Below are 22451 nucleotides of genomic sequence, written 5' to 3'. Positions count from 1 at the left end.
CCTTCTGCAAACCACTGATCTAAATCTATACTGTCCTCTTTTTGGGAAGGGTCAGGAGAGGAGGGGCGGTCCCCACCATTCCTCCTTAGTCCAGCCCCTGACACTGATGAATGGGAATTTTAACTCTTCTGCAGCCCTATGCAGAGGTTCCCATGCATGTGTCCCAGTGCATAATGGCCACATCTCCAATGTCACACCTGTTGACTAGTCTCACCCTTTAGTAGCCTTGTGTGATGTATGAGCTGAGCCGCCAGATGCACAGCTATTTCACACATACAACCGTAGATGCAAAGGCTTCCATCCCACATGAGCAGATGCCGGGGGGGTGGGGGGGTGTCATTCTGCTCAAATATAGTCGCAACATGTGACTATAGTAGCTGTGTTGAATATAGTAGCTGTGTTATTATAGTAGAATGGCATCCAAAATGTACAACTCCTCAGCTTCAAAATAATATATATATCAGTCCATAACCAAGAAGTAGTCAACGAAATGAATTACTGGCAGGGAACACCATGACGCCTTTCAGTGGATGATGTCCAAGATAGTATATCCGGATTGAATCAACAGTTTCGAAGATGAATCTTCGTCAGCAAATCGTTTTAGATAGAATATCCATACAGGTAAATGTAATACTTGTGGATCAGAGCACACTAACCAGTGTAGCTAACTGTGTCAAGGCAGCATGTGCAGTGATGGGGTGTGTAGCTACTTGCCACAGCCCTGATTAGGTATAAAGACAACTTTTCTTTTAAATATGTTTTTTATTTGCAAATGTAACAGAAAGAGGTAAAAAACACTGCCAGCCGACATTAACAGTAAGACTATTCCATCAATCCCAGTTTAAATGTATAAATCAATAAGACAGTCCATATGTCCAAATAAACATCTTAAACTAGATTTGACGAATGTAAGCTAAGTGCAGGGAGACCACCTCAGCACGGAGCAGTGGATGCAGGAATGTTTGTCCTTGCAGTCTTAAAAAAAAACCAACCTCCAATGATGTCCTACTCAGAGTAGACCCATTGAAATTAGTGCACCTAGGTTTGCTGTGCCCATTGATTTCAGTGGGTCCCCTCTGAGTAAGTCCAACGTTGGAGACAACCCTTAATCTGTTGGCCACCATAAAATCTCTACCTCTGTTGTCAATCCATTAGTCTCCACGTTACAGGGATATAATTCAAGAGGCTTTTTCCTGCAACATGGACAACAATTTCTAACTAGACATAAGACACCACTAAGCAAGGCCCAAATTATATACTTCGAAAGAAGATTTCATTGCCAGCATCTATCTGAAGCAGGCAACTCCTTTCTGTAAAGGCGCTAGTTTAAAGGTATACCTTAAACATAGTTTTCGTTGGCTTTGAAGCAGTCTTGTTTCAAATCTAACGAAATGCCATGCATAGATGCTAAGGCAGCTTCCCATTCGCTGAGCAGAATAGGACAGGGTTGGAGACAGCTGTGAGTAAGCCATCTCTGTGAGACATATATAGGTTCCAGTCCAACATTGCATGAGTGTTCTGCAATGATCCCCTAGGGCTAAGAAGAAAGTGGAGAGGAGACATTTTTGTCGTTTGTGGATGCTTTTCCCACCTCTAACTCTGGCTTGCCAAACCTGAGCAGGAGGACTAGAATGCAAGGCCTCTCTGACAAGTCTATCCCATCAAGACAAATCTGTATCTACGTCCAACCCAATGAAATAAAAACACGCACCAATAAAAGCTTCTATACTAGGGCAGCGATACAAGTCGCGCTGTTAACCCCATCAAAGGAGAGACTCCCCTTCCTGCTTCAGAGACTTCTGCTTGGGTTGCCTCTGACCAAGTTCTCCTCAAAGTAGACCCGTTGAACCGACCAGGCCTAAGTTAGCCATGCCCCTTAACTTCAGCGGGTTTCCTGTGTGGGTAGGACTAGCATCAGCTACGACCCCTAATTTTTGGGGTCGCTTTCCTGCGTCGCCTCTTTGGCATAATCTTGGAAATAGTCCACCGTGTTCCAGTCCGGCTTGAAACGCAGGATGTAGCACTTGGGGAGGTAATAAGCCGCGAGCAGCCCTGTGGCACACAGGAGCATGGCACTCACCTGCACGGCGGGCTGGTACTCTAGCCCCACGGTGGCGTAGGTAGGGATGAAGAAGATCAAGGCAATGAAGTAAGCGAGCATGGCAAAGGTTATGCTGCGGGCGATGTTGTACTTCTTGGGAGACGTCTGCACCATGAAGGTGCAGAGGAACGAGGTGAAGGCCAGGAGGCTGTTGTTGCCGTGCATGATGGCGAAGGCAGCCCAGGACTTTATCCTGCACTTGATGAGGACTTGGGTGGGCAAGAGCTTGTAGTTCTTGCCCGGAGTGGATGGGTTGACATAGATGTACCCAAGGCAGAGGGCGCTTTCACCCAGAAAGCACAAGGCCACGATGGCCCACGGCCGCCTCTGGATCAGGTTGTGCAGGAAACCGCGGCGGCTGCTTGCAAAGTCGTTCACCAGCATGATCTGGAGGGCCTTGGCCGTGATGGTGGAGAAGCAAGGGTTGAGGCACAAGGCGAAGGAGGGCTGTTGCATCAGGCAGACGGTCGGGCTGGGCTTGCCAATGTAGAGGCCGCAGCTGAGGCACATCAGGGCCAGGCAGAGGAGGCCCACGAGGCACATGGCCCCCCCGGCGGCCTGCACCACGGGGGTGTGGAGGTTCCTCAGAAACAGGGACCCCGAGAGGCAGGTGAGAGTCACCGCGAATATCAGCAAGGCTACCAAGATGATGGCCAGAGGCTCGGACCAGAACAGATACTTTTCGCTGCGGTCGTAACACCGTGTGCTGCGTCCAGGGGACCACTGTTCTGTGGGGCAGGCGGTGCAGGTTGTATCCTCTGTAAAAGAGCAGGGAGGCAGCTGTACATTTTGCAAGCAAGGGGGTGTCCTCCTGGGGAAGGGCCAGAGCACCTGGCTTTCATGCAACAGCTCCCAGGTTGCATTTGCATTCTCTCTAGGTAGAGCCGGGTGAGACTCCTGCTTGAAACCCTGGAGTGCTGATCCAGTCAGAGTAAAGGTAAAGGGACCCTTGACCATTAGGTCCAGTCGTGGCCAGCTCTGAAGTTGTGGCGCTCATCTTGCTTTATTGGCCGAGGGAGCCGGCGTACAGCTTCCAGGTCTTGTGGCCAGCATGACTAAGCCGCTTCTGGTGAACCAGAGCAGCGCACAGAAATGCTGTTTACCTTCCCGCCAGAGCGGTACCTATTTATCTACTTGCACTTTGACGTACTTTCCAACTGCTAGGTTAGCAGGAGCAGGGACCGAGCAACAGGAGCTCACCCTATTGCGGGGATCTGAACCGCCGACCTTCTGATTGGCAATTTCTAGGCTCTGTGGTTTAACCCACAGCACCACCCGCGTCCCACTCCAGTCAGGGTAGACTGAGCTAAAAGAGCCAATGGTCTGATGCTGTATCATACAGCTTTCTCTGTATCTATATTTTAAGAGGAGGGTTGTAACTCAGTGGTGGAGCACCGGCTTTGCATGCAGAAGGTCCCAGGTTCAAGCCTTGGCATCTCCACATAGCCCTGGGAAAGGTCCCTTGTCTAAAACCCTGGGCAGCTGCTGCCAGTCAGTGTAGATAGTACAGCATCAGATGGAGCCAATGGTCCGGCTCTGTACGTGGCAGCTTCCTATGGTGGTGAAACCATTTTATCCAGGTGGGGAGTGAAATTTTAACTGGACTCAATTTTTTGGTTTCATGAAAATAATAATAATAATAATAATAATAATAATAATAATAATAATAATAATATTTTTTTTATTTATATCCCGCCCTCCCCAGCCGAAGCCAGGCTCAGGGCGGCTAACAACAATAAAACAGTATAAAAGCATCTATTTTGACCAGTAGCAGTGGTTTTTGTGAGAAAGATAAGTAATACAACCTTATTTTTTATCAAAAACTTGAGCAGATTAATGCAGAAGTGGGGTGGAGCCGACTCAGGAATGAACAAACGTGGAACTGACACAGATCAGGAATAAACTGAACTGTCCACCCTCATCTCCTCTCACCAAGAGCTGCTGTCCCTGTATACAGTGACTGTAGCTAGGGATGTAAAGAAGGAATCAGTTTCTCTTCCAACCCATTTACATCACATGCAAGGCTGTTTCTGTTCTGCTGCAGTTCTGCTTGCAACACAAATGATTGTGTCTCATATCCCTGTCTGCTGTGGCAGAATTTTACTTAACCAATGGATGTCATAATTGATTACATAATGAATTATGTTGTTCCATATCATTCATTTCAATGCAAAGGAGGCATTGCCAATTACGTACCGTTTGCAGACCGAAAACAACAAGCAAATACCAATAGAATCTGCTGGATTGATTTCTGTTCTGGATACGGGATGGATAAATGAACACCAGCAATTGCTGCTCATATACCTGTCAGAATTCTCTACGACCTCTGACTGTGACGCAGGGAAGTCACCCCATGGCCCCAAACCTTCTCACCTGGAGAACTGCAATAAGTGCCCATCTCACAGTCAATGCAGTCGTAGCAGCAGAGGTGGAACCCCTTCATCCGACGGATCTGCCCAGCCTGACATGTCGTAAGGCACTCAGAGATGGGAGCCTAAGCAAAAGGGAGAGTGACCAATGAAATGTCTACCTCCTGCAAAGCTATCTTCTTTTCCTTCTCTCTTGCTGTTCCCTTTGCTCATCTTTCGCCCTTGTTCTCTGCAAGCTCCTTATACCGTTCCTTCTCCCCTCCATCTTCCTGCTCCCCCTTCCTGGGGGAAAGGTCATAGCTCAGTAGTAGAGCATCTGCTTTGCATACAAAAAGGCCACAGGTTCAGAACAACTCGGGTCTGAAATCCTGGATCAAAGAATCACAGAGTTGGACGGGATCCCAAGAATCATCTGGTCCAACTCTCCACAACACATGAATCTTTCATCCAATGTGGGGTTCGAACCCACAACCTTAAGACCTTAAGGTCTGTCACTGCCAGTCAGGGCAGACAAATACTGAACTTTTCTGGCTCAGTATAGGACAGCTTCCTGTGTTCCTGTGTCTGGACAAATTAATTGTATCTGGCCTGCATGCACACCACAAATTTAAATCACACACACACCCCAAATAAGAACCCTGGGAACTGTCATTAGTTATGGGTGCTGGGAATTGTAGCTGAGTTTGTTATGGGTGCTGAGGGGTAAGCTACCATTTCCAGAATTATTGGGGGAGTGGGGGGAGTGTTTTAAATACATGTTGGGCACACTGCCTTAGCATATCTAGCTTGTTGCCTTGGAGGAATGGCAGGATAAAACTTTGAGAAACAAATAGGTCAGGCAGATAATTAGTGTGGGGACATTTGTGGGTGGGAAGCAAGCAAAGAGATCACTCGCTTTACTGTACTCCTTTGTCGCATTCCTCCCCCTCTCTCGTTACCTTTCCATCCTCTGTGTGAAACTGGACCAAGGATGTATTGATGTTCAGTTTGGTGTTGAAGTTCCCGAGGGTGATGTGCTCAATCCCACTGTCCTGCCACCTCCAGCCAATGACCTCATAGCCAAGGTTGATGCTGCCGTAGTCTTCAAAATGGTGCAACTGGTTGGAGATGTTGAAATGGACGTCTTTCAGTTTGTCCAGCAGCTGGATGGAAGGAAAAGGGGGCTGTGGGTGGGTCCTGTGCTAACTCCCATGTCCCCCCACCCTTGGACCCCTAATCCCATGTCCCCTTGCCTGCACTAACTACTTCTCTGCAAGGCTGGCCCTACTGTTAGCCAAAGGAAGGCAGCCGTATCAGGTGGCAAAGTGTGGCAGGACAAAGCTGTATGTGCCACTCAGCCTGCCCTGTGGCTCGTAAGCTGCCCTGCTGTTCTCGGGTGTGCGTGAGGGCATTAACCCATTGCCAGGAAGATTTTAGGGCAGGTTGGGGGACCTCTGGCCCTTGGGCCTAATTAAGCAAAACCATTCCCTGTTTGATCCAAAGGTTGTTTTGGCCAAGTCCTGTAATGGACAGCAGCCGGTGCAGAATTTGGCAGCCAGGTTGCTCACCGGAGCAAGACAGTTTGAGCATATAACGGCAATCGTGGCCCAACTGCACCGGCTACCAATCAGTTTCTGGCTGCCAATTCAAGGTGCTGGTTTTGACCTATAAAGCCTTGAAAGACCCAGGACCTCAATACCTCAAGGACCGCATCTCCCCATATGAACCAATCTGATTCTGTGATGACCGTATGACGCCCTTCTCCATGTGCTCCCATGTGCAAGGAGGTCTGGAGGGTGGCAGCATGAGAATGGGCCTTTTCAGTGGTGGCTCCCCGCTTGTGGAATACTCCCCCCAGGGAGGCTTGCCTGGCGCCATCATCTCCTATCTTTAGGCACCAGGCAAAAACATTTGTTTTCTTCCAGGCCTTTGACTTTTAACGATCTGTGGCCTCCTTCAGAGGGTGGGATGTTTTAATACTGGCTTTTGAAAATATGAATGCGTTTGAGATTGTTTGGTTATAAGCTGGTGTTAATGCATGTGCTAGTTATTGTTGTTAAGTTGTTTTGTGTTACTAAAAAGTATAAGAAATAATAACAATTTCAAACCACGCGGGCGAAAACAGGTCACCAGGCCTCACTGTATTATCAGTCGATGGGCAGCTGACTGCCTCTCGCCTACCTCCCAAGATTTGATGTTACCCTTATGACACGTCCCTCTCTGGGAGCACAACAAGTTGTGGAGTGCGTGAGCCACACTGTACACTGCGGTGTAGACAGCGTACGTCTGCCGGTGCTTGAGCACCGCAGTGATGTTTCGGCGAGAGATGTAGTTGCATTGCCAGCATTGCGGTCCCAGGACATCGGAGTCCATCTTGTCCACTTCCTCCTGGGATGTGTTGCAGAAGCCGTCCTCTTGGGTCAGCTCTAAAAGTCTGTAGACGTACTCCTCGAAGCCAGGGACTGTCCCCCCCTTTATGACGAAGCCGATGACTGTCCCAATGGCTTGGATCTTGTCCACAGAGGTGACCACGTCTGACATCACCCAGGCTTCGGTGGCCAACCACACCTTCTGGCTCAGCTTCAGCTCCAAGCACAGCTTGAAGAAAGCCCGGACAGGCCGGTCGCTGGCGAAGAGGACGATGACGTTGACTTTGGACTCGTTGATCGACTGGATCGTCTGCCTCATCTTCACTTGGAGGCTCGGGTTGGACACATCGGCTGGGATCAGCCCCTCGAAGGCGATGCAGATCTGTTTGCTGGCCACCATGGACGACAAAAGGCTGAGGCCTCCACGGCCATATTCATCGTTGCTGCCAATGACCGCGATCCAATTCCACTTGAAAGCCTGCAGGAGCTGGACCATGGCTTCCAGCTGTCTCTTGTCGCTGGGCACAGTCCGCAAGAAAGAGGGATACAGCTCCTCATTGTTCAGGGCCTCCATGGTGGCTCCATAGCTGATCTGAAGGCCACAATTGTACCAATGTTTAATTTATTTGGTGACTTTGCAGGCCGCCATTCCAAAGAGACCAACTCCCCATGGCTGCTTACAGCAGTGGTGGCCAAACCTGGCCCTCCAGCTGTTTTGGGACTACAGTTCCCATCATCCCTGACCACTGGCCCTGTTAGCTAGGGATGATGGGTGTTGTAGTCCCAAAACAGCTGGAGGGCCAAGTTTGGCCATCACTGTCTTACAGCATATAAAAACAATTAAAAACCACATTGAATGTCAAGCAATACCCTATTAATGAGCTGTGTCCAATCATGCTACATGGAGGAGACCCATTGAAGTTAATGGACATGACAAACTGAGATCCATTAATTCCAGTGGGTCTGGTCCAAAGCAGAAGTTGGTTGGGTACAACACATTAACGCATTTCCCGTCATGTAATCTGGACTCAGCTAAGCTGGTGCCCTCAATATATTTGGGGCTGCAATTCCCATCAGTTGGGGTAGGAGTGTTCGGAAGGTTTGTGTCAGGGTTAGTGAGAGAAAGTAGGATCCGTGTTGTTATTGTTTTGGGATAAATGGCGAGGGAGGATTTAGCTTGGGTATATTTAGAAGGGTAGAGTGTTTATATGGACCAAAGTCCATGTCTAAGTCATGTCTAAGAAAGTGCATAACTGAAACCATGTGCTTTTGTACACAGAATAGTGGCAAAGCTTCTTATTACTCTTTTTATCAATAAAATCATTACATCATGGGAGTTGCAGTCCAAAATGTCTGGAGGGCCCCTGTCTGGGGAAGGCTGTTCTAATCCATTTGCACCAGTTGGCCATTCCAACAAAAATAAAGGCCCCTTTGCCTTCTACAGCCTGCTGAAACCATATGAAGGAGAGGGCTAAGCAGATGTATGAATAAGTAGGGCCCCTGGCAAGGCGTTAGCACTCTTGCAGGTTTGGATTCGTGTGGGCCCAGGGTCAGGAACCTGCCCCCCCCCAATGTTGTGGGACTCCCAAAGGAAGGAAGGAAGGAAGGAAGGAGGGAGGGAGGGAGGGAGGGAGGGAAGGCACAGTTGAGTTGACTGCCAAAAGAACCCACAGAGTTCATAATGTCTCACCCCAAGATAGGAACAAGTGAATCATGTTAATTTCAGTTTCTTTCCATTTCTCTTCCCCACACCCAAGCTTAATTTCAGTTCTCCACATTTCCACATCCATCTGATTTTTTAAAAAACCCTAATGAAAATTCATAAGCATTTTAGTTTTGCATTTTTTGTAACAAAGTTATCTTTGGATGCAGTTTTGCCTCGTACACAATTTTTTGCAAAGCCTGCTCCCCTAATAGAATGCTATTTTCACTGATTTATGCATTCTTAGGCACACTTGATCCTAGCACGTGCACTTTTGCACTTATTGCTTGACTGGAGAACTCGATTGCAACATTTGTTCCAAGTGTGTATTGCAAAAGGTGGCTGTGTTTCAGTCTGAGCAGTCGGATCACATTTCCCTCCCAGCCCAACTCAAAGATAAGTGGGTATAAAAGTTCAGCTTGGGAGCTTGCGCCGATGCCAGACCTACTCAAAGTTAGACCCACTGCAATTAATGCACATGGTTAACTTAGCTCCATTAATTCCAATGGGTCTACCCAGATCCAAGATTTTGAAACCTTTGTTGATGTATGGAAGCGGGAATACCATGGATGAAACAGGGCAGTTTGTTTTGCAGGCCACTAAAAAATTTGTGACCCGTAAAGTGGCTCTTTTTCCACTGGCTGCAGGAAAGATTGGACCGAGAGAGCTAGAGAACATTGCTGTAAATTGTTCTGGGGACTCTGAGGTTTAATCTGAAGTTGGGGTAGCTGATGGTACTTCTGATTTTTCTTGTTTTCTATTACTGATGTTCGCTATATTATTGCTATGTTGGTATCTGGGTGAACTTTAATACAGTGTTTCTCAAATTTGGGTTGGACTATAATGCCCATCATCCCTGACCAATGGTCCTGCTAGCTAGGGATTATGGGAGTTGTAGTCCAACAACAGCTGGGCACCCAAGTTTGAGAAACGCTGCTTCGACCTAATGGTCATGTCCTTTGGCTAGAACAAATAAACCTATTGAATGAATGAGTAGGCCTTATTTGGAGACAACCCTGAAACATGGAATAGGTGCGTTTTACACTGCAACATTTTGCGGTGGGCCTCACTAGTGCCTTCTCGGTAGTGGCACCTGCCCTGTGGAATGCCCTCCCTTCAGATGTGAAGGAAATAAGCAGCTATACTATCTTTAAAAGACATCTGAAGGCAGCCCTGTTTAGGGAAGTTTTTAATATTTAATGCTGTATTGTTTTTAACACTTGATTGGAAGCCGCCCAGAGTGGCTGGGGAAACTCAGCCAGATGGGCGGGGTATAAATAATAAATTATTATTACTGTGTTTTTCGCTCTATAAGATGCACCAGACCATAAGACGCACCTAGTTTTTGGAGGAGGAAAACAAGAAAAAATATATTCTGAATCTCAGAAGCCAGAACAGCTGTGCAGCGAAAGCAGCAACCCCTCTTGCTGTTCTGGCTTCTGGGATAGCTGCGCAGCCTGCATTCGCTCCATAAGACGCACACACATTTCCCATTACTTTTTAGGAGGGAAAAAGTGAGTCTTATAGAGCAAAAAATACGGTATTATTATTCTCATGAGGGTGTCATTTGCTCTTACGGTTATTCTACCTGCGGGATCAGGAAGAAGCCGAACAGCTTGGCTGTCACCGAAGAGAGCATTGAGTCGTGAGGCCCGATGACAGCCGTCACCCGGGTCTGGTAGTCCGTGTAGTTGCAAAGGATCCCGATGCTGTTTGTGCCTGCTCTGGACAGGAAGAGCAGGCTGGGCTGGAGGGTGACCACCGGTTCCATGCAGGTGTCGTAGATATCATAGCCAAGGCGGATCCCCGGCAGCAGCGTGGTGGAGTTGTTGATCTCCTCAATGGCAATCTTCATCCCAAGGGCCCAGACCAGACCGGCAGCATAAAGCCTGGGGGACAGAGGACAGAACAGGGGGGATGGCAGTCTCTCTCCCTCTATTGGCAACATGCAGGGTTGAGTGCCGATCTCTCACATAGCCCAAACTGCACCACCCCCATGCAAAGAGGGGTCAGAGGCTTGGGGGAAAACCCCAGAGTGCACAGAAGTACAGAAGTGCTCATTGGAGGGGGGGGAGACCCCCGAAGGAGGCAACGTCCCCGCCCCCCCGACCCATGTGCAACAACCAAGTAAGCAGGGAACGCTGTTAAACTGTAAAGGTTTAATAAAACTGGGGGAAGTGTGTGGAACAGAGCATCCTGGAAGACAGCCTAGGTGGCTGGCTGGAACCCTGATCAGGAGCGCACTGGCTTGCCTTTAGACGCTCCCCTGAGTGGGCTCCTGATTGCAGGAAGGTGCCCAAAGACATGCCCTGGAGCTTCAGGGGTGGCCCTGCCCCTGCCCCATTTGTGCCCTTCTGCTTTTGGCCGAGGAGGCGAATAGGGATGTTAGCTTGAGATAACTGATGGATGGCAAGTTATTGGTCCCCTCTTTTCCCTGTTCGGCAGTGAAAGAGTCTCTCTCAGGAGGTGGTGGACTCTCCTCCCTTGGAGGTTTTCAAGCAGAGGACGGGTGGCCATCTGTCTAGGGATGCTTTAGCTGAGATTCCTGCACTGCCGGGGGTTGGACTAGATGAGCCTTGGGTTCCCTTCCAACTCTAAGATTCTATCCTCCTGCCACTACCCGTGACCCCCTAAAATGCCTCTCTCCAGAGTGACTAAGGACCCATCCAGGGCCTTCTCAGTGATGGCTCCGACCTGGTAGAATTCTCTGTCCCATGAGACCAGGGCCCTGCAGGATTTAACTTCCTTCTGCAGGGCCTGTAAGACAGAACTATTCCGCCTGGCTTTCAATTTGAACTTAGCCTGATCTTTTATCCCCCTTCCTTCCCTCCCCCTCCCCTTTTTATGAAGATTACCCGCTCTGGGATCCCACAGCTAATTCTCCCCTGGTCTCCCCGCTGGCCCAAATAGGACTAATTTAGCCAGCTAGCCCTGGTGATCACCTAATGTTTATTGGATGGATTTCCCCCCTAAATTGATTTTTGAATTCTGAATTTATTATTATTCACGTTTTATACTGTATTTTATGCTGTTTTTTTCTTGCGTCAATTGTTTTAAATTTGTTGTTACCCGCCATTCCCGGTTTTCTGAACCGGGAACAGTGGGTTCAGAATAATAATAATAATAAATAATAATAATAAATATTTATTTATTTAACAATGTGGGTTGGGGGCATGGATATGGGTAGGCGGAAGGGGTTGATTGTTTTTAAATGGGCACTGTATATTTATTTACTGAATTTATACCTCACCTTTCTTTCTAAAGAGCTCAAGGCGGAGTCCATGGTTCACCTCTCCCTTTCCCTTTCCCAATTAATCCTCACAACAACCCAGGGAAGTAGGTCAGGCCGAGAGGCAGCAACTGCCCCAGGGACACACCCAGCGAGTTTCATGCCTGAGCTGGGACTTGAACTCTCGTCTCCCACGTCCTGGTCCAGCACTCTAATCTCTGCAGCACGCTGGCTGTCTCTGAAGGCTTTTCGGTTTACATCCACTTTTAATCAGTCTGTTTGAGGCTGGTCAGAGCTCTTAAGCATAACTGGATTCCTGCTCCTTTTCTTCCTGTCCTGTATTACATAGGCTGGATGGTTACATGGGAGCCGGTTGAAGTCAAATCCTTCGAAGACAGAGGTCCTTTGGCTGGGTCGGGACGATATGGGATTGGGGGGGCAACTCCCATCTCTTGTGGGGGCACAATTAGTGCCAGCACCATCCATTAAGAGTTTGGGTGTAATCTTCGACACCTCCCTTTCCATGGAGGTGCAGATCGCAGCTATAACAAGGGCGGCATTTTTTCATCCCCCCCCCCAAGCTAAGCAGTTGGCGCCTTACCTCTCTTGCCCTGACCTAGCCACTGATCCACGCAACAGTCACCTCCAGACTTGATTATTGTAACTCACTCTACATGGGGCTGCCCTTGAGACTGACCCAGAAACTCCAGCGGGTGCAGAATGCCGCGGCGAGACTCCTTACGGGGTCTTCGCCGTGGGATCTCATTCACCCAGTGCTATACCACCTGCACTGGCTCCTGGTGGAGTACAGGATCAGGTTCAAGGTGCTGATTTTAACCTTTAAAACCTTATACGGCATAGGACCCTCGTACCTACGGGACCACCTCTCCTGGTATGTCCCATGGAGGACCTTACGGTCTTCAAATAAAAACATCTTGGAGATCCCGGGCCACAGGGAGGTTAGGCTGGCCTCAACCAGAGCCAGGGCTTTTTCGGCTGTGGCTCCGATCTGGTGGAACGCTCTGTCACAAGAGACTAGGGCCCTGCGGGACTTGACATCTTTCCGCAGGGCCTGCAAGACAGAGCTGTTCCACCAGGCCTTTGGCCAAGGCACAGTCTGACCCTCTCCTTCTGTAACTCTCACAGAACTCTAGCCCAATGGTTGCCATTAATTTGATTTTGAATTGATTTTAGAACGAGTTGATTTTAGAATGCATTTTAATTGATTGGGATTTTATGTAAATTGTGTTACTTTTATTGTTGTTAGCTGCTCTGAGCCCGGCTTCTGCTGGGGAGGGTGGGATATAAATAAAATTTTATTATTATTAGTATCATAGAGCAGTAGAGTTGGCAGGGACCCAGTTAGTCCAACCTCTTCCAATACAGTAATCCGTTCCGCTGTTGGTTCCTAGACTGAACTGTTGCTGCTGTAAAATTTGTGCTGTATTACAATCCATGATGCGAATGACCTTGCCAACTTTTGTTTTTGTTTGTAACCTTTCAGGGCCCCTTGCCCTCCCGAGGCAGCTTACAAGAACCTTAAAACACTTGCAAATAAGGTTTCAGAGAATAGCAAAACCCTAAATGTATAAATGTGTGAGGAGGGGGGGGGGGAATCCCAGCTTAAGAAAGTGACTCCCATTCCCAGTCTTTGCTTTTATTATGACATTGAAGAACAATCTTAAAAATGATTCTGATACAGGGAAAGAAATCAACTTAAAAGGCTCATTGGAAAAAAGGAAAGTCTTCAGGAAGGTCTTGTTGACACTTGCATTTTTAATAATTTTACTTTTAAAAGCTGCCTAGTTAATTGGGACAGCATTCAAATCTACTCCACAGTTTCCCATTGACAATTAATCTGATATTCTTTCAGCCCTGAGGGTGCGTAGGGGCCACGGGCTGGGGGTGGCCAGAGGCAAAAGGGAGTGGAGCAATGGAAGTACCGGTAACTCTTCATTCAGTTAAGTCCAGCCGCACACAAGGCAGGGGTTTCTGCATCGCCACCTCCCCAACCATCGCTACGTCCTTGCCATTTTTCCTGCCTTACCTCTCACAGTTGTAAATGTCAGGCAGGGTCCGTTCCGTCAGGTTGGAGGTGAGCACCGTGAAAGGGAACAAGCCGCCCAGTATGTAGTCTCCGGGTCTTCTAAACTGGGAAGACATGCAGTGATAGCTCTGGGCCTGGGCCCAATCCAGACCGAGGCTGAGCAGGAAGAAAACAGACATGTCTCTCGGCTGTTCTGAGACTGGTCTGCGTGTGGACAGCCTAACTTCAAAGGACGCAGGGGAGCCCCTTAGAAAGCCAAATGTTTTGTTCAATAAAATTTACAGCAGGTGGGAAGCATCCTGAGAGAATTTGTTTAGCAAAGCACACACTGCATGAGCAGTGTAGGTGTGGAAGAAGCCATAGCTAGCCACCCATGCTAACCAAATCTTCTGTGGCATTCTGTTGAGTTGGGCCCCTCTGCAATCTGGCCTTCCCTGCCACGAGGGATTTATTCAAACAGGGTGGTCTTGAGAGGTTCCTGATTTTTTGCAAGCAGGTGCTGGGCTTTCCTTGCTTTTGGATTGAGGCGTTCCCAAAGCCAAGGAAGGATTGAACTCTGATTAATAAGAATACACACAGAGGCTTGAACCAGCAAGACTCTGGGAAGGGTGCGTATAGTAATCTGTGCCTCCCTCTCCACCCCTCGGCCCAGGTCGTTTTATTCACAAAAGAACTTTTACAGAGTGTTCGTAAGAACCAATCCGATTCCTTCTGAGCATTTCAACAAACCCCACGTGGGGACAAAGTTAAACTACCAAAACTAATTAAGCATGGGGTAAATAAAACAGAACTACAAAGAGTGCATTTGGCAACCCCGGGAGGTGATAAACAAGCAATATACATGATAAGAAGGATGGCCAGGAAGACAGCGATCATTATCACCTTCATGTGAAACCAGATTAACACCCTGGGATTAACATATCAGAAAAGCTACATCAAAGAAACTGCCCACTGTCTTTGATGACCCAGGATGCCTGCCTGGCGAAGCAACTGGCAGTGTACTTGACTGGTCATGAAAGATAAATGGAACAGTAGAGGAAATGGCCAGAGATGCAGAGGGCTGTGGGATTTGGTCAGAAATTATTGTCAATATATCAAACCCAATGCATTCATAGTGGACACAATGGCTTGATGCATATTTTATAATTCCTCATAGAATCCCACCTGACCCCACACTCTGGATATTTGCATTCCTACATTGGATCAAACAACTTTCGGAACCGCTGTTGGGGAAAGGTTGGGTACTGGTCCCAGATTTGGGGGTGGGCCTCGATGCCACCCATAGAGAACCCCATGCTCTCTCTCTCCCCCCCCCCAGCTGTTGACACACCAACCCTTCCTCTGCCTGTGCCTCAGGGCCTGGTCTGCGCTGCACCACAGGGCTAAGGGAGTAAAACAAACCACAGTCCCTGGTTCAGAGGCAACACTATACCAAGGCTTGTGGTTTGTTGCTTTTGCTCGCTTGCAGGGAGCTAGCTCTTGTGTTTGCAACAAACCATTAGGTATGGTTTACCACTGCGGGGTGGGGAACCTCAAGCTTGGAGGCTGAATGTGGCCCTCCAGGCCTCTCTACTTGGCCCTTGGATCTCTCCCAAGGCCACATCCTTCAGTGGCCCTGCTTCACATCCTCCGCAAGTGTATTTGCCTGGCTGGAATGCATCCTTGACCATTGGTGTGCCTGGACAGAGGATAATAATAATAATAGGTGTGTGTGCAGAAACTATCCTAATTCTTTTGCCCCTGGCTCAGAAGGGAATGTGGCCCTTGGGCTCCAAAAGGTTCCCCAACCCTTTCCTGGGAGGGAGCAAGGTGTTGTGCCAAGGCTTACTGCTCCTCCTTCACTCCCACTTTAGGAAACTGCCTTTATACGGAGTCAGACCCCAGGTTCACCTGGCTCAGGATTGTCTACACTGACCGGCAGTGGCTCTCCAGGGCTTCAGACTCAGGGTCCTTCCCAGCCCCACCTGGAGATGCCAGGGATTGAACTGGGACTTTGCACGTGCAAGGCAGATGCTCTGTCGTTGATCTATGGCCCCCTCTCATGTCATGGCAACAGGCATCAGTTTTGATATACCTGTGTCAGGTGATAATACTGTGTTTGTTTCCTGCCACGCTGTCATTGCCTCACCATCTGAAAGTCTATGGTTGTTGTTTGTGGTCTGTGTCCCCCTGCTGCTATTCCCCCGGCTGTGGGGCCATGAATTAAGGTCCTAATGGTGCTGCTGCCATTAGCAACTGTTTGCTAATGGGGTGCAGGGAGGTTATGATTTATGGGGAGGCTTTTGGGTCTCATTAAGGGCCTTCTGCTGCATAAGAGATCTGCATTGGCTCCCAGTACGTTTCTGAGCACAATTCAAAGTGTTGCTGCTGACTTTTAAAGCCCTAAACGGCCTTGCTCCTGTATACCTGAAGAAGTGTCTCCACCCCCATCGTTCAGCCCGGACACTGAGATCCAGCGCTGAGGGCCTTCTGGCGGTTCCCTCATTGCGAGAAGTGAGGTTACAGGGAACCAGACAGAGGGCCTTCTCGGTAGTGGTGCCTGCCCTGTGAAATGGCCTCCCTTCAGGTGTGAAGGAAATAAGCAGCTATCTTCTCCTTAAAAGACATCTGAAGGCAGCCCTGTTTAGGGAAGTTTTTAAGATTTAATGCTGTATTGTTTTTAACACTTGATTGGAAGCTGCCCAGAGTGGCTGGCGAGACTCAGCCAGATGGGCGGGGTATAAATAATAAATTATTATTATTAATATTATTATTCGAGCACCTTGTTCATGGCAGAACCGTGAAAAATTCCTATGCGGCCATCAGGACTGAAATTGAGGACACCACCACGTATACACAGGACAGATGATTATTTGAACCCAAGCAATATAAGAGGTAAATACATATCTATATCTATATAGACAAATCACAGTGCATGCATGGAGTAAACAGTGCCATAAGTGCAAATACTTTCATTGTGCCCCCACATCTCCCCACCACCACAAAGGCATTGATAGTTTAGAAATCATACGAGGCAGGAAACATGAGAGCACCATAGATACATGACTCATTTGTATCCAGAAAGGAATCTTAACATAACAGCATATCGTGATCCAGAAATAATAATACCACATTAAAAACACAGATATGATTGATTTGTAACATGAAAGGAATCTTAACATAACAGCGTATCATGGCCCCAAAATAATAACGCCACGTTTAAAACACAGGTATGATTGTCTTCAAGCCAAAGGCGTGGTCAACAGCCTTATGCAAGTTCGAAACTCACAGTGACTTAAAAAAAAACAAAAAGCTTTTTTAAGTGAACAGTGTTGTCATGAGAGAGAATGACAGGGAAAGAAGAGGTGTGAAGATAGTTCAGGAGTTCGGTTTCATCAGGGGTGGGGATCCAGTGGTTCTCCAGATATATTTCATTCACTTATTTAGAAGTTGTGTATATACCACTCAAAACAAAACAAAACTTCTAGGTGGCTTGCACAAGACACAGACATTTGGGGGGGGGGTCCACAGGTCCCCTACCCTTACTAGGGAGATTGTTCCCACTTCCAGCATGCTAAAGATTGTTGATTTCCGGATTGTAGCAGTGTGCAGTGTCTTTGCCTTCCCCTGTGTGTATGGAAGGAGATTCTGCTCCCTCCCCACTTTGAATTCTTATTTGTCCCTGCATACCCACACAGTGCTGCCCCTCAGCTGGGTATACTAAATGCACAGCAACATGCCTGGCTGGTGACTGATGAAAGGACCCTGTTTTTGCACCCATTGCCTCCATCCCAAACCCCACAGGCTGTTAATGCTCAAGAGTGGGAGGAGTCTGGGTAGAGGGAGTCACAGGCTAGTAGGGAACTGCATGTGATGCCCTGAAGGGCTTCAGGTTTGTGGGTGCATCACCTGCGCCTGTGTGTGGAAGGGAGGGCTCAATAAAACCCGGGTGGGATTCTCCCTTCAGGCATATGTATCATGGCAATCCTGAGCAATCTTGCCCCTAAAGTCTTCCCCTTGTCACATGGTCATTGAAGCAGGTATATACACCAGTCCACTGTAAAAGTCCCCCTTTCCCCTTTAAAGCTTAATTCGATCTGAAGGGTGGAGGGGATACAGTTGCACCTTGATTAAACAAAACCAGGGTTGATTGGCAGACAGCACAAGCGAGCCAAGAGGCTGGGGAGACCCTTGCTTCCAGGCCCTCATCCGTCCCCCTGTGATTAAGTACTTTCATTGCTTATGCAGTTTTACCTCCCGTACACATCGGGGAAGACTGAAGCCTTAAAAACTATGTGATGAAATGGCGGCAAGCCTTTGGCCCTCCAGATGTTGCTGGGCTCCCCCCAGCCCCCCAGCTAGCACAGCCAAATGGTCAGGCATGATGGGAGCTGGAGTCCAGCTACATCTGGAAGGCTGACAGGTTCCTCACCCCGACTGTAGGAGCAGCATTCCCTACTGCAAAGGAGAGATGGAGGATGGTCTCTATTTGGAAGAGGCATTCATTGACTCCCGAGAGTGGGGAATGCCTCTTCTTAGATCAGGGTTTTTTTTGGGGGGGGGGGCTCCAAATCCCATCAGCCCCAGCCAGCATGGCCAGCCATCAGGGATGATGGGAGTTGTAGTTCAAGCAGGTTCTTGGACTCCGACTCCCATGAGCCCCAGCCCAGTGGTTGGGAGTTGGAGCCCAAGAACATCTGAAAGGCTGTAGGCTCCCCACCGCAGTCAAAGAGGAACTGGGGCCAGTTCTGTTTCTCCGGATATCTGGCTGATTAAACCCAGAATAGGGATGGTTTGAAGGCTCAAATGATTCCAGCAATAAGAAACCTGATTTATAGGAGAGAGCAGAGAAGCACAGAGCTAGATCTTGGCGCCAAGCAGGCCTGGAAATGGATAAGCATGAGATGTAAGATCGATGCTTGCTTTTTCGTCTGTGGCATTCAGAGAACCACTTGATTGTGGGGATCCGCTCTGCTACGGGAGGTCCAGGAGTTTGTGCCGGCTGTAAAGTTCCTGTGTGGTATCGTAGAGCTTCTTGATGTGGGGCAAAGCTTCTCCCAGCATCTCCACTGCCTCCTCGTTGCTGCCCACCTTCATGTTCTCAAAGAAAGCTTCCCGGTTGGGCAGACTGCAGAAGGCAATGGTGGTCGCCTTGCGGATAATCCAAGGGTGGTAATTGGCCAGAGAGGCATTGTATGAATCTGTGCAGACCACCGACGGCCTGCAGTCTGTGCCACCGGTCCGCATGCCCTCCAGGAAGAGCTGCAGCCATAGAAGGGCCCGGTGGAGACGCAGGATTGTCCGGCAGCCCGATACAGGGCGTTCGGTGTTCTTCTTCATGTCTACCAGGTTGTTGGCCATCTCGTAGCTCACCATGGATTGAAGGGTTCTGTAGCTCTCCTTATGGGGGCCGCTTCGGAATTCCTCCATGATTTGGATTTTGGCCACCGCGTCTTTGGAAACGAAGGTGAAGATCGTGCCCATGGTGTTCAGAAACCTGCTTTCCAAAACAGAACCCTGTGGTTACAAGGAGCCTTCAAGGTGGAAAACCTTGAAGGCAGCCCTCCTGGCCTCTCTGTCTGGCCCTCTCCCCAGCCCACACCCCCTCACTGGCCCTACTCTTCATAAACCAGCTGGAATGTGTCCCTTGAGCACTGCTAACGCTCTTGCACGCCTGGAAGGAGGATAGAGAGGGCGTGTATAGACTAGCCTGCTGCCGAAAGGCAAAATATGCACTAGAAGCTCCACTCGATGTTGCCTCTGGCCCTGCCCACTGCAGAGATGCGGCCGTGGAGTTGAAAAAAGGTCCCCACCCTTGGTTTAGAGGCGCAACCCAACAGAATGAATGACAGAAGTTTCCACCTAGATCCATGCGGGCCGGTCTCAACAAGAAACAGTTTACAGTCAGAGGGCAGGCTTCAACAGTTTCGCTTGTGACAAGCAACCAGCCTTCCCTGCAACTCTTCTGGGACAAGGACTATCTGCTGATGGTCTCCCACTCGCTTTTCCTGTTCCTTGTGGGTGGAAGAGGGAACGTTGAATGCCATGCCATGAGGACACTTGCAGAGAGGTGGCAGGAGCGGGGCCAGGGACCCCATTTTTTGCCTTGGTCAGTAACAAAGGAAAATAGGGAAGTGCCTTATAAGTCATCGTGTTGGCCCATGTAGGTCAGTGTGGTCTACACTGACTGGCAGAGGCACTTTAGGCATCTGAGCAGCCACAGGTTCCCAACTCCCGATGTGGAGCCAGATCTAAGCTCGGTTCCCTAACTAGGTGGACAGCCTTACCTGATAAGCCCTTTCCAGCCTGCTAAGTAAGGGTCCATTAGGATTTCCGACTTCTCGTCAAGACAGGACTTGAAAGTGGCCAGCACTTCCCTCAGGTTGTGTCCATCATCCCCGTAGGCCATGGCGAAGCTCTGAAACAGACAGCAAGAGTCAACAGCTGCTTGGTGGATAAACCATAAATGAGGCCAGGAACATCGGGAGCTGCCTTATCCCTGGCCAGATCGTTACGCAAGAAGAGCCCTGCTGGATCAGGCCAGTAGTATCAAGTAGTATGCAAATAATAAGCAAGATCAATCGGGTTTGTGGGATGGAGGGACGGAATGTGTTTCACTGGGAGGGCCCCGGTTTGTGGGCCCCTCAAGCGATACACGTTTGACTCCTTTCATCACAGGCTTTTAAACATGCCTTGGTAACTTGTTTTGACCTGGTCTTACAAGGTGCCTGACATGTTTCACCTGTTGCAGTCTCCGTTTTTATTTCCCCCCCCCGGCATTAGCCAGCCAATAGCACGTATTAGACTGCCTGTAAATGGAAAGCTATGATTGTAGGTATACTGAAGTAGCTGTTGTTTTAATTATGAGCGTGAACTATCTTGGGTAGGCTTGCCCTGAAAGTCAGTGTAGAAATATTGGGTTGACTCACGGTAGTCTCCCTGAAATTACTTATTAATTTATTTTATGAGGTTTTAACACTGTTTGATTGTCTAAAAAAACAAAATCAAAAACCCTCAAAATGATTTACAAAAAAGGTAAGATAATAAAATTATCAAGAAGAAAAATAAGACAATAATGGACCTAACTTTCACTATTCATTTCAGTGGCTCTATTCTAAACAGGACTAAGGTTGGATACAACTCACTGAAAAATCCTAATCTGGGTGTTACTCCCATTGACCTTAATGGGGCTTACTTCTGAACAGATGTGAGCAGTATTGCTTGGTAAGCAAACAAAACTAAAAAACAAAACTATGCAACCTCCTTCTCTGTCTGAGTTTTGATACTTTTTTTTTAAAAAAAACTTTCCCCCCTATTCTCCAACTGCTCTAGGTACCAGTTGAGTAGATCCTTCGAAGTTGACATAACTTAGGTACATCAGTTTCAGTGCATATACTTGAGTATAATTGGATACAACCCAATACTACTACTATTTATAAAAAAATTTAAATTGCCCATCTGTTTTTACAGTTGTGCTTAGGTTTTAATTTTTAGGATGGGATTCCTGGTTTGGACCGATAACAGTTTTAACAACTCTGTCCCACAATTTTAGGAGAATGATTCATCCCTCGACACGCACCTTAATATGTTTAAATACTTCGTACGCTGCCTTGACAGGATGTTCCTGTTTTGAAAGGCAGCCTCAAAGTCCATTTTTTAAAAACCATATATTTAATTTACAGATCACTGCCTTGAAGTGATTTCACAACGGAAACATCAGCAACTAGAAGATATATAAAATAGTTTTGTTGTAAAAACTTCTTTTAAAAAAAATATCAAATGATATATATACACTCACACACACACACACACACACACATATGTATCCAATGCTAGCCCTACCCAGAGTACACCCATAAATGGACTTATGCAGAGTAGACCCATAAATGGACTTGGCTAAGGGAAGATTCATTCATTTCAATGGGTGGATGTCCTTGCATTCATTAACTGCAGTGGGCCTGCTCTTGAGTAGGACAAGCACTGGACGCAACTGAATGGGTCTACTCTTAAGTGTAAGTTACTTGGGATACAACCCCGGCAATAGAAGTAATTTGACATTTAACTGATCTATAAAATAATAAAAATAATAAAATCTCAGGTGTACAGGGCTGGGAGCCGCAGGTGCGCTGGGTTCCTCTTTCTTCTGCCCCATCGACCTCCTTCTCCCAAGCCTCTGCCCCATATCAGCCCTCCATTGGAAGAGGAAGGGCCTCTCCCTTAGGGGGGTCTCCTCTCCCCCTCCCCAGCAACCAGACTGACTTACCTTAGCGACCGCTTCCTTCTTTCCAACTTCAACGCAGCCAATGAAAGCCCGCCTCCTGCTCACCTGTCTCCGCCTACCTCCTCTCCTCGACCAATCGCCTGCCATCCCTAGGTTCCGCAGAGGCGAGGGTTCCCAAGCCGCGCCAGCCAATAGGAGCGCGGAAGCTAGTTCTGGAACCTACGCTTCCGTAACATTCAGGCGCGCAGGGACGGAGGTATACTTCCCGCGTGGTCCAGCCAAGGCGCATGCGCGCCAGTTCCAAGCCCGTGCGTTCCGTAGAGATAAAAAAAAAAGTATAGAGTCGCAGGCTCTCGGCGCTCGTCTGTGAACTTTAACACAGACCCAAAACTTCTGGCCTAACGTTTCATGCGCTAGCCTGTAACTACGTAAATGAGGTTAAGGGCTCTTCTGAG

At 48.2% G+C, this 22451-nt stretch overlaps 3 protein-coding genes across 4 annotated transcripts in view; 1 reads left to right on the top strand and 2 right to left on the bottom strand.

Moving 5' to 3' along the window:
* DVL1 (dishevelled segment polarity protein 1) overlaps nt 1–17788 on the top strand; it is a 126142-nt gene extending 108354 nt beyond the window's left edge. The window contains exon 16 of the transcript XR_014528396.1: nt 15650–17788. The gene's annotated coding sequence lies outside the window, so the exon portion shown is untranslated. The remainder of the gene's footprint in view (nt 1–15649) is intronic.
* Nucleotides 743–14387, bottom strand: TAS1R3 (taste 1 receptor member 3). The gene is made up of 6 exons (XM_083512964.1): nt 13797–14387; nt 10109–10409; nt 6631–7410; nt 5409–5612; nt 4475–4595; nt 743–2859 (listed from the first exon to the last, which is right to left on the bottom strand). The coding sequence occupies exons 1-6, from the start codon at nt 13973–13975 to the stop codon at nt 1928–1930; spliced, it is 2517 nt and encodes an 838-aa protein (XP_083369090.1). The 5' UTR covers nt 13976–14387; the 3' UTR covers nt 743–1927.
* On the bottom strand, nt 16627–22235 carry CPTP (ceramide-1-phosphate transfer protein). 2 transcript variants are annotated; one of them, XM_083513296.1, is made up of 3 exons: nt 22039–22235; nt 20063–20193; nt 16627–19272 (listed from the first exon to the last, which is right to left on the bottom strand). In XM_083513296.1, the coding sequence occupies exons 1-3, from the start codon at nt 22141–22143 to the stop codon at nt 18750–18752; spliced, it is 759 nt and encodes a 252-aa protein (XP_083369422.1). In that variant the 5' UTR covers nt 22144–22235; the 3' UTR covers nt 16627–18749. The 2 variants fall into 2 exon arrangements, with proteins under 2 accessions (XP_083369422.1, XP_083369423.1); XM_083513297.1 differs by lacking the exon at nt 22039–22235 and adding an exon at nt 21880–22032.
* Between the last annotated feature and the right edge of the window lie 216 nt (nt 22236–22451).

Source organism: Podarcis liolepis (genome assembly GCF_965112155.1).
Source record: "Podarcis liolepis genome assembly, chromosome: 7".
NCBI lineage: Eukaryota > Metazoa > Chordata > Lepidosauria > Squamata > Lacertidae > Podarcis > Podarcis liolepis.
Note: the sequence above shows the minus strand (reverse complement) of the source record. Positions and strands in the feature narration are given on the sequence as shown.